Here is a 12157-nt window from a genome sequence, read left to right on the forward strand (position 1 = left end):
CAACGGGAGCTCACCCCGTTGCAGGGATTTGAACCGCCGACCTTCTGATCGGCAAGTCCTAGGCTCTGTGGTTTAACCCACAGCGCCACCCACGTCCCTAGATGCACATACCCTCCAGCATTTATTTCTCCGATGAAAATGGGGGCGTCCTGTTAAATTATTATTATTATTATTATTATTATTATTATTATTATTATTATTATTATTATTATCTTATTTATACCTCACCCATCTGTCAGGCGGTAGAGGAACCAACTCCCACGACAGGCTGCCAGGAAAGGATAGGACAAGGAAAAGTCCTTACTTTTTTATTCAATATTCACACAGAGAGAAGCTTGGGAATGCAGCCTCTGGGAATAATGTCCTGAGTGAGTCTCCACTCCCTCCGTCTCTCCCTCTTCATCAAGCATTTCCGTCAGCTGTTGCCCCCTTGGTGCTTCTTCCTCCTCCTCCTCTCCCATTATTTCCCAACTTTTCCCCTCGTTTGCCTCTTAGCTGTGACCTCCCTCAAACCCCTGTTGTAATTCTGAATTGTGTTCTTCTTCTCTGGAAGGGTCAGGTTGGGGGTGGGCGGTCTCCACCATTCCTCCTCTGCCCAGCATGCTTGCTGGAAAACAGACAGTTGCCATGGCTTCCCGGAGAGCCAGTGTGGTGTAGTGGTTAAGAGCGGTGGACTCGTAATCTGGGGAACCGGGTTCGCGTCTCCACTCCTCCACATGCAGCTGCTGGGTGACCTTGGGCCAGTCACACTTCTCTGAAGTCTCTCAGCCCCACTCACCTCACAGAGTGTTTGTTGTGGGGGAGGAAGGGAAAGGAGAATGTTAGTCGCTTTGAGACTCCTTCGGGTAGTGATAAAGCGAGATACCAAATCCAAACTCCTCTTCTTCTTACCATTTTGTTCATGTAGGGCAATGTGTGCGCAAACCTCACATGCTACTTCCTATTTGTGGGGTACTGCCACTGTTTCCCATGCCACAGTGCATTCTTTTGATACAGAAAATTCAACCCGGTGACTATAACAACTAGGTGCTTTGGGTTCATCTGTCGCTCCTGGCATTCTTTGTCATTTCTGTGGTGGCTCAAGGGCTTATTCTCTTCTCCCCATGTGCCACTTTTTGTGTGAGTGTTTGGAGGTGGTTGGAGGATGGATGGTGGCTAATGGATTAAAGGTGAATCCTGACAAGGCAGAAGTACTATTTTGTGGGGACAGGGGGCAGGCTGGTGTGGAGGACTCCCTGGCCCTGAATGGGGCAACTGTGCCCCTGAAGGAACAGGTGCGCAGCCTGGGAGTCATGAAATGCGCTCTACGTGGGGCTACCTTTGAAGGTGACCTGGAAACTGCAATTAATCCAGAATGCGGTAGCTAGGCTGGTGACTGGGAGTGGCCGCTGGGACCACATAACACCGGTCCTGAGAGATCTGCATTTGCTCCCAGTATGTTTCTGAGCACAATTAAAAGTGTTGGTGCTGACCTTTAAAGCCCTGAACTGCCTCAGCCCAGTATACCTGAAGGAGCATCTCAAACTCCCATTGTTCAGCCTGAACACTGAGGTCCAGCTCTGAGGGCCTTCTGGCAGTTCCCATACTGCAAGAAGTGAAGCTACAGGGGACCAGGCAGAGGGCCTTCTCAGTAGTGGCTCCGTCCCCCCTGGTGGAATGCCCTCCCATCAGATGTTAAGGAGATGAGTAATTATATAGCATTTAGGAAACATCTGAAGGCAGCCCTGTATAGGGAAGGTTTTCAATGTTTTACTATGTTTTTATATATAGTATGCTGGAAGCTGCCAAGAGTGGCTGGGGCAACCCAGTCAGATGGGTGGGGTGCCAATTATTATTATTATTATTAATTATAATTAATTAATTAATTATGGAATGGACAAGAGTGTGACTTTGACATCGATGTACTTTGTTTTTCAGCTTAAGGTACCTGAACGCTTCTGCCAACAAACTGGAAATGCTGCCTCCAGCCACTCTTTCGGAAGAGACCCACAGCATTTTGCAGGAACTGTATTTGACCAACAATCACCTCACGGATAAATGTGTGCCCTTATTAACGGGTCACCCACACCTGAAGATCTTGCATATGGCCTACAACCGCCTGCAGAGCTTTCCTGCAAGGTAGGAGCAGAGGCCGCCGTTGCCAGGGGCTGCCCTTAGAACGCTTGAAGGAGGTGGTTGCGATGACTGCTCCCAAAAGTGCTGTGTACACATACCTGCCGCTTTGAAAAGCTAGCTCAGGGTATCGGCCCCAAATAGCTTACTGTCAAAATGTCTTTGATGTGCAAAACAATGGGATGCCATGAGCCTGAGAGGTACCAAAACAAATGGAGAAATATGAGTGGAAAGGCTCATTAGGGGTCAGCGTAAGCAAATGCAGTTAAACTTTGTCTTCATTGGGGAGCAAAATGCATTTTTGTTCCCTACTGTGTCGTATATTTTACGTGCATATTTGTAAAATAGCAGAGGCGGATGGGATAAACCAGTATTTTTTATTTATTTCACGTGTTTGGCAAACCTGGATGGTCAGACCCAATAGATCAGGGGTTTATGGAGGGGAGGAGTGTGACCTGTTTCGTATTGTGTACACAAAGGCAGGCAAGGCGATTGGTATGCTCATTGTTTACCCCGGGCAGTAGCAGATCAGAGGAGGAGAGGATGTTGGGGATGCTAGCCTCGTGGCACCTTGCAAAAACCCCAGGGAAGGAGGAAGCTGGAAGATGAGTTTGCATTCCTGCCCAAGGAGCCAGGACCGGGCGAAAGAGGGAGGCTTGATATCTTTGCCCACTGGACTTGTGCCCATGCGCAAGCATTACTCCAGACTGCAGCGGTTCTCAACCTGTGGGTCCCCAGATGTTTGTTGGACTACAACTCCCATCATCCCTGAGCTCTGGCCTTGCTAGCTAGGGGTAATGGGAGTTGTAGTTCAACAACATCTGGGGACCCACAGGTTGAGAAAGGCTGCTCTCTCTCTACCCCACATCTCTTCCTTGTAGCACATTAGTTCCAAGGTTTCTAGTCCCATTTCAGCACAAAGCCCTTCCTGATTCTGTGCCCCCAAGGGAGGCTTCCCCTCTCAATTTTTGTGTCTGGTGATTATCCCTCGGCAGTTAGGATGTCTGTGTTTGACCCATGTAGCTGTATAGGGCAGTGGTGGGTTTATAAAAAGCTAGAAATGGCCTCTTTTTAAAACGAAACAAAAAACCACCACAGCTCAGTGTTGCAGTTTTAATACTAGTGTCTCCCAATCTCACTCACTCACCTGCCTAATCACTACCACTCCCTCTGACTTGGGAACAAAGCACCTCATTGCCAGGTACTTAAGATGGGGTGTTGCTTCCACCTCAGTGAAGTGTGGTTTGTTTGCCAGCCAGAGGGAGATAGTGACCCTGTGAGCAGGTAGGAGGAAGATGGTTGCAACAAATTTCAGTTAGCCGGTAGGCTAAAAGGTAGCAAAAGCAAAGCAGAGCTCGGAGCAGGCACACAGTACAGTTGAGCTGTCGTGAAAATGAGCCAGCAGTGTAGTGCAGTTGCTTAAAAGCAACAACAACTAATGCAATCACTTTACAGACACATAATGTCAAGCTGACAAGAAGTAATGATTACTTTCTATTTTGTGCTGTCAGATTATATCTGGTGTACTCTTTCAGTTTCTGGAAGTCACATTTTAAGTAGTACTGGTGTGCTGTTGTTCCCCCCCCCCAGAGGAGTGCAGCCCAGGTTCCAAGCAAGGGTTCTTGAAACCCAGGTCCTGTGAGGAACGGTTGAAAGAACCGGTGTCTGTTTAGCCTGGAGAAGGAAAGATTAGCGGCAGATCTGATAGAGAGCTGCCTTCAAATGTCTGAAGGGCTTTCGTGTGGATGATGGATTAGATTTGTTATTTGTTGCTGTTACACCCTATTTAAAGGGACACAGGTGGCGCTGTGGGTTAAACCACAAAGCCTAGGACTTGCCGATCAGAAGGTTGGCGGTTCGAATCCCCGCGATGGGGTGAGCTCCCGTTGCTCGGTCCCTGCTCCTGCCAACCTAGCAGTTCGAAAGCACGTCAAAGTGCAAGTAGATAAATAGGTACCGCTCCAGCGGGAAGGTAAACGGTGTTTCTGTGCGCTGCTCTGGTTCGCCAGAAGCGACTTAGTCATGCTGGCCACATGACCCGGAAGCTGTACGCTGGCTCCCTCGGCCAATAAAGTGAGATGAGCGCCGCAACCACAGAGTAGACCTAATGGTCAGGGGTCCCTTTACCCCTTACCGTTACACCCTATTTAACAGTGGGGCAGGCTGCCTTGGGAGGCGATGAGCTCTCCTTTTATCTTGAGGCATTTAAGCAGAAGCTGGACATCTTTCCAGAGGTGCTGTGTTGCATCCTGAACCGAGCAAGGGATTTCGACTAGATGATTCCCCAAGGCCATTTCCAGTTCTATGATTAAGTTTGCCTGCAGCATGAAGCCACCCATGTCTGTAGCATTTACAGCACTTCCTTTTCTTGTTGGCCCTCACCAAAACCCTTTGAGTTCCATTGATTAGTGCCATTTGATAAGTGGAGCTGACTCAACAGTGTTGAATGCAAAGCCTTGCCCTGTAGAAAAGTGAGACCATGAATGCACAAAAGATGGACCCCGCTGTCTGCAAGACCCACACCAGCTACCCATAGACCTGCTGCCACCTTCTGGAATGGATGCATTTCTCCATCGTCAAATGCTAATTCAGACGGCTGAGCTCTCTGTGCGAGCCACACATTGAAAGGTTGCCATGCAACAATTCATTCGGAGGAAATTGCCTTTTATCTCAGAATAACAGCTTTTAACATAAAGTTTCTGAGTACTTCCTAATAATCAAAATGTGTATTTTCTTATCATTTTCTTTTCTTTCCCTTCCCTTTCTCGTGTGTGTGTAGTAAAATGGCCAAACTTGAAGAGCTGGAAGAAATTGACGTTAGCGGAAACAAACTGAAATCTATCCCCACAACCATTATGAACTGTCGGCGCATGCATACTGTGATTGCACACTCCAATTGTATCGAAGTCTTCCCAGAGGTCATGCAGCTTGGTGAAATCAAGGTACAGGTTTTGTTTTTTGAAAGTATGCGCCCTGCGTAGGGCTCCTCTTCGGTATTTTGATGGTAGCCTGTAATGGAAGCACAGCATCATGCCCAAATTGTCAAGGTGTGAACATGCCATGTGATGGCTGCAGTGTTTCAGAGAGTACCGTTAGTTTTCCATGTTGTCTGAACCCAAGCAGAGAGATTCCCTGGGGAAATCGATCAACATATCAGCATTGTGGCCAGATGCAAAGAGGTGTAAATGGGGATATTTTACATGTCTGGGATGAAGAACGAACTATCAGCCTCCCCAAACTGGTCAAGCCATATTTTTTCAACTAGCTGCTAGAATTACCAGCTTCTAACATCAGATCGACGCGGGTGGCGCTGTGGGTTAAACCACAGAGCCTAAGACTTGCCGATCAGCAGGTCGTCGGTTTGAATCCCCGCGACGGGGTGAGCTCCCATTGCTCGGTCCCTGCTCCTGCCAACCTAGCAGTTCGAAAGCATGTCAAAGTGCAAGTAGATAAATAGGTACCGCTCCGGCAGGAAGGTAAACGGCGTTTCTGTGCGCTGCTCTGCTTTGCCAGAAGCGGCTTAGTCATGCTGGCCACATGACCCGGAAGCTGTACGCCGGCTCCCTCGGCCAGTAAAGTGAGATGAGCGCCGCAACCCCAGAGTCGGCCACGACTGGACCTAATGGTCAGGGGTTCCTTTACCTTTACCTTTACCACCAGATCACCCACAAAGTCATTCCTAAGAGTCACATGCTGTCCATTCCCAAGGTTCACGTTGGAAGACCACAAAGTAAAATTTAATAGGTTGGACGTGGCTTTTAAGCTGTGCCTCTCCCACTCATGTTCTGAATGCTATGTCGTGTGTTTTGGATTTGTGTCACATTGCCTTTAATTATGTGCATGGGCTATATTCTTTCATTCCACATCTCTGCAGTGCAAAAGAATTAAAGTATTCATTTGAGAGGCTTTAGGATTTTATCATTAATAACATTTCCCTGTTTTATTCTCTCTCCCCCCCCCCCCCGGACTTGGTAGTATTCTCATTTATGTTGTGAACCGCTCTGTGATTTTTGGATGACGGGACGGGTGGTATACAAATTTAATACAAATAAATATACTACCTAATAAATAGTTAAATATCTTTGCCAGTGTTCCAGCTCTTTGCCATTAATTGCTTTTACTTTGTGGCTTTAAATTTTGTTTGTTTGTTTAACTCAGACTACCTTTTGAACACACTGTTACATGGATAGCCTTCCCTTTATTACAGGCTAGAGGTGGGCACCAGCAGCTATCTTTAAATTAAGAGGACTCCTTCGCCCCATCTATGTACTCATATTACTTTTAATTAAAACTTGTTTGATATGGATGTGCTCCATCAAATTAAGAAGAAGAATTATCCCGATAACACAGACAGCAGGCAGATCGCTGCCTGTTTTGCAACATGAGTGAAGTTTGGAAGGTTGGGGGAACAGAACTCACACATTTTTAATCAATGTTTTGTGATGCCGTGAAATATTGCAAAAGAGTTTACGTAGTGGTTTCTATAAAAAAGGTGCCAGGTGCTTTTGTGATACAGCAGCTGTGTAACTCCCTAGAGGAGAGGAGAGGCTTTGGCCCAGTTCTTTCAAACAACCTGTTTTTGGGCTGTGCTACTTCAGACTGCCAGTGTGGGTTCACACATAAAGCTCCTTTGTGAAAATCGGCAGCGTTCTTACACACAGAAAATTAGATGTCAGGGAGAAGGGATTCTTCTAATTGCAGTCTATAGTTTAATAAGCCTCTTGTACCCACATGCAGCTGCTTCACTTCTCCATTCATGTTACCAGGAAAACAAGCCAGGAAGCAACATTAAACCACGGTTGTCAGAACTGGGAAACCATGGTTAATGGCTCCCAAACAAGCCAGGGTTTGAAACTACCTTTTAAACCATGGCTTCATATCCAAACTTGCTCATTAACAGAAGTCTTCTGCTTCAGACACAGTGGGAAGCTGTGGTAAACCGTGGTTTGCAGGCTTGTTTTAACACTTGCGCAGAGAGAACAGTGCGGCTTGTTCATGTCTCAGTGACACGGTCATCCGGACATGGCCTCTGTGTGAGAATGTCACACACCTGCTCTCCTAGGAGTCTTCCATCATGTGACCTCCCACATGTGGTTTCTAACATGGTACAGTCCAGACAATGGCTTGCCACTTCATCCGCTTAGCCAGAAATGGACAAGGCCAGAGGATTCATGCTGAGAACTCATTGTTTTCTCTTCTCTCTCTCTCTCTTCAATTCTTCAGTGTGTGGACCTGAGCTGTAATGAGCTGACTGAAGTCACATTACCTGAAAACTTGCCTCCGAAGCTGCAGGAACTAGACTTGACTGGAAACCCCAGACTTGCCCTGGATCACAAAACCCTGGAGCTATTGAAGTAAGGAACAGTCAAACTTTATTACACGGTAGGCAGAAGGGTACACAAAGCACTCAGGAAAGAAAACACACCCAGTATATAAACATCAGGTGCACATCATTTGAAAACGGGGCTGGGGAATGGGGAGAGAAATGTTCCTTCTTTTATTGCTACACTAGCTAAATGGCAGGCACATTTTGGTCATGCAGATTGCTGCAGCTCCCTCACAAAACCCCCAGCTTGTTTCTTCCAACCCAAGCCCAATAGTGCCTTTCTTTCCCCTTCCATTACCCTCTGGTGCATGTCCTGGGGGTAGGTTTCAAGGCCTGCTCTCCATACCTAGCAACTGTATCTGTTACTGCTACCATCTTTCTGTTGGATCCAGAGAGCTGTTCTGCTCCCCCACCTAGCTGGGGAGGGAGAGAAAATGTGCCCCATGCCAGACTCAAAACATCCCACCATCCCACTCCTGATCCAGTATATATTTACTTCATATCCTGCCTGTCTTTCAAGGAGCTCAGATTACATGGTCCTCTCCTCCAGTGTGAGAGAGAGCCAGTGTGGTGTAGTGGTTAAGAGCGGTGGACTTGTAATCTGGGGAACTGGGTTCGCTTCCCCGCTCCTCCACATGCAGCTGCTGGGTGACCTTGGGCCAGTCACACTTCTCTGAAGTCTCTCAGCCCCACTCACCTCACAGAGTGTTTGTTGTGGGGGAGGAAGGGAAAGGAGAACGTTAGCCGCTTTGAGACTCCTTAGGGTAGTGATAAAGCGGAATATCAAATCCAAACTCTTCTCTTCTTCTCCTCTCCCCCGCCAGTCCTTTTATCCTCAAAACAACCCAACCCTGCAAGGTAGATTGGGCTGAGAGAAACGGTGACTGGCCCAAGGCCACTCAGTGAGTGGGGATTGAACCCTGGTCTCCCAAACCCGAATCCACAGCTCTTAACCACTACACTGTTTTGGTTCCACCGTAGGTGCCAGAATGAACAGGGAGACCAAGCAATTTGGGGGAAAGAAATGACTTTCTGTTGACAAGGGAGGACTGAGTTGTCCAAGAACTTTTGTAGAAAGGAAGTTTGCAGTTGGAGAATCGGGGAGGGAATATAGTTGATTGTCATAAATATGTAGCCATGTTGCAGGAGGTAAGGGTTTGGGGGGGGGGCGTGTTACGCTGAACTTGAGACTAATCAAGAGGGTAATTTCCCCACAAGCCAAGAAATGGCAGTTTCTTCTACGTGCACCAGTTTACAGTGAGAACTCAAGATGCTTGCAAAAGAAGCCCTTAGATAATAATACAGTCACACCTTGGTTCTTGAATGGAATCTGTTCCGGAAGTCCGTTTGACTTCTGAAAAAGTTTGAAAACCTAGGTGCGGCTTCCAATTGGGTGCAGGAGCTTCCTGCACTCAATCGGAAACCACGGAAGCAGCGTCGGATGTTTGGGTTCCAAAGAACGTTCGCAAAATGGAACACTCACTTCCGGATTTGCGGTGTTTGGGAACCAAAATGTTCGAGTCACAAGGCATTCAACAACCAAGGTACAACTACAGTGGTACTTCGGGTTACATATGCTTCAGGTTGCATATGCTTCAGGTTACAGACTCCGCTAACCCAGAAATAGTGTTTCGGGTTAAGAACTTTGCTTCAGGATGAGAACAGAAATCGTGCTCCGGCGGTGCGGCGGTAGCAGGAGGGCCCATTAGCTAAAGTGGTGCTTCAGGTTAAGAACAGTTTCAGGTTAAGAATGGACCTTCAGAACGAATTAAGTACTTAACCCGAGGTACCACTGTAAATAGCAGTCTCTTAAACCCTGAAAAGTTGTATGGTTTTCAACAACGAAAAGAGCCAGGTTTCTTCACTTTTTGTCCCTTTTTAACTGCCGTGTAATCTGAATTCAGCAACTCCTGACCTCAAGCCTGATCATGACAAAGTTCTCCTTCACTGAAATTTATTGCTGTCATTTATGCCGATGAAGATAGCTGCTGCTGCTGCTGTTTTTTTTAATAGATTCTCAAATTGCACAATAGAGTTTCTCATGGCACAGTCAAGTAATACTGAGGCTTTCTTCCTTCTCCTCCTCTGCCTCCTAAGAACACTCTGAAGCTATGAGAGGCCTTAAATGCCCTTTGTAACCTGCAGGTTCCAAAGGGTGAAATTGTCAGCAAGTTCATATCTTCTTTTAAAGGTGGCGGGGGTGGGCGGGGATTTTTCCAGAGATCACTTTCCTCACTCTTTGTAAACATCTGCCTTGCCTCCTCTGAGCCTCCTTGCAAACTTGTAAAAACACGTCCTGTGTGAATTACAGTTGCCATAATGCTAACTGCAAAGAACACAGCCTTTCCCATTCAATTCGCTAAGCTATTTTTCTCAAAATCCTTCCTGGAAGTCCACATCCGCTGCAAAGCCTGTCTCGGCCTGCTGCAGTCCTGCAGTGCTGCCTGCTGCCAGCCAGTCATGCCTTTGTTTCCAGTCCTTGCCTCAGGTTCCTTGACTCTTGTACTCTCCCTTTACTTCTGTCCCATTTGTCTTCAGGGCCAGGTAATGTGCCACCCTTGCATGATGTTCCATCATGCCCTTGCAGGGTAAAGAAACTGGAACCCAGGGCCAGGGCTATGCAGGGAAGAGGCACACCTTGACACTCTTTGGCTCCCCATAAAGTTATGTGGGTCAACAGTTTAACATACTTGTTGTGACAGCTATATGCTGCCTCCAGGATCAGAAAAAAGGCTTCCCAGCAGCAACAGTGAGAGAGGGCTATTGCGCTCATATCTTGCATTTGGGTGTCTCATGGTTGTCTATGATGGGGAAATGGATGCTGGATTAAATAAGACTTTGGTGTGATCAAGCAGCGGGTCTTCTTAGGTGTGTTTTTTTAAAAAAATACATATATTATTTATAGTTTTCAAGTTTACACATTTCACTAATTTTACTTTCATTTTGACATTTCAAAACTTGACTTCCATCCCCTTCTTTCTGTGGTTCCTTAAATTTGTTTTTATTTAATTTCTTTTGCATATCCAAATTAACTTAATTTGCTCATTTATTCCTCTTCTTTAAATATATACTCTTATAAAATTGCAGGTTGTTTCAATAATCCTGCTAATGTTTTTATCTGTTTATAATTTATCTGTAAATATTCAACAAACCATTTCCATTCTTTCATAAAAAGATTTCTTATTCTTCCGGTAACTTTCACCATTTCTGCATATTCCATTAAGTTTCTGTATCCATTCTTCCTTTGCCGGGACTTCGGCTTCTTTCCGTTTTTGGGCAAGTAACATTCTTGCCGCTGTAGTAGCATACATGAATAAGTTTCTATACATTTTAGGCAGTTCCGTCCCTATAATTCCCAAAGGAAAAGCTTCTGGTCTTTTTACAAAGGCTATTTTAACCATCCTTTTCATTTCATTATATATCATTTCCCAGTAAGCTTTGACATTACTACAAGAGCACCGCATATGATAGAAACAACCTTCTTTCTCATTACGGCGCCTTCTTAAGTTTCTTAGCCACTTCTGGAGGTTGGTGTCAGAATGGAATATAGACGTAGAGGCATCTCTTGATTTCTCCCCATATATCCTTTATTCCTGCACCTATAGAGCTTTTAAAGGGACTCGTGTTGTCCTCTGAACTGTCGCAGTGCTAGAGCACGTAGCAATTGCGCAGTCGTCCAGATCTGTCCCCCCTTTTCTTCTTGGGTCTCACGTGTGTGTCCACACACACACACACACACAGTACGTGAATGAATTAAGTCTGAAGGCCACGTCAACCTCCCTGCTGCTTCATATGCCCAGAAATTAAGACCAAAGGTTAACTGCTGCTGGGGTTATATAGTTTATTTGAAAGGAGGAGGAAGGGAGTGGAAGATTGATAGGGTTACAATATGCTGAAGAATCTACAGTTTTCCATGCGTAATAAAAGATTACAGTGGTACCTCAGGTTAAGTACTTAATTCGTTCCGGAGGTCCGTTCCTAACCTGAAACTGTTCCTAACCTGAAGCACCACTTTAGCTGCTGCGCCGCCGGAGCACGCTTTTTGTTCTCATCCTGAAGCAAAGTTCTTAACCTGAAGCACTATTTATGGGTTACCGGAGTCCATAACCTGAAGCGTATGTAACCTGAGGTACCACTGTACTTGGTGTTCAGGAGAATGGGTAGATATGAAAGTAGCACAGTTTCAGGGAGAGATTTTCCTCCTAGAAGAATTTGCAGGTGATACAGGCCACCGGAATAGGAGCCTTCAGTGGTGACTGTCAGGCGATTGCTGCCGTATAAGACCAACATAAGGTTTGCAGCAGCCGTGGGTGGTGTTTTTTTCCCCTGCAGGGAGATAAGATTGTTGGGCAAGTGGATCTCTATCTGAACAAGCGAGAGTCTGTGAGCCGCTGTTGGCTGAACACCAAAGATAATACATCTTAGCAGAAGCATAATCAAAACTTGGCAAAACGCTACACTGTGAATGTAATGTGCAAATATCTCAAAGTTAGGGGTGGAAATCATGTTTGTCTCTGTATTATTATTTTTTGCAATGCAGTATCCAGGCAAATCCTTGTTCCCTCCAAAATTCTCTCATGTTTGACAACGCTTCTTTTGCAAAAGAAATAAACGAGTAAAGGGCACGGTAATGACTATATGCCTGCCTGTTTTCCCCTTGCTGTAGACAGGGACTCAAAACTGTTACCTCCTAAAAAAGCAACTTTTAAGTACAGGGAA

At 46.0% G+C, this 12157-nt stretch overlaps 1 protein-coding gene and 1 long non-coding RNA gene across 4 annotated transcripts in view; one reads left to right on the forward strand and one right to left on the reverse strand.

Annotated features, from left to right (window-relative positions):
* LOC308594036 overlaps window positions 1–12157 on the reverse strand; it is a 294206-nt gene that overhangs the window by 236513 nt on the left and 45536 nt on the right. The gene's annotated exons all lie outside the window — the stretch shown is intronic.
* The window catches only part of PHLPP1 (PH domain and leucine rich repeat protein phosphatase 1), a 163582-nt gene that overhangs the window by 134943 nt on the left and 16482 nt on the right, over window positions 1–12157 (forward strand). For all 3 annotated transcript variants that reach the window (XR_014011028.1, XR_014011029.1, XM_081206147.1), the window contains exons 11-13: window positions 1918–2118; window positions 4892–5054; window positions 7336–7466. Coding sequence is in view for 1 of the 3 variants with exons in the window: in XM_081206147.1 (XP_081062273.1) it covers window positions 1918–2118; window positions 4892–5054; window positions 7336–7466 (495 nt within the window). In the remaining 2 variants the exon portion in view is untranslated. The remainder of the gene's footprint in view (window positions 1–1917; window positions 2119–4891; window positions 5055–7335; window positions 7467–12157) is intronic.

Source organism: Podarcis bocagei (assembly GCF_964188305.1).
Source record: "Podarcis bocagei genome assembly, chromosome: 8".
In the NCBI taxonomy this organism is placed as follows: domain Eukaryota; kingdom Metazoa; phylum Chordata; class Lepidosauria; order Squamata; family Lacertidae; genus Podarcis; species Podarcis bocagei.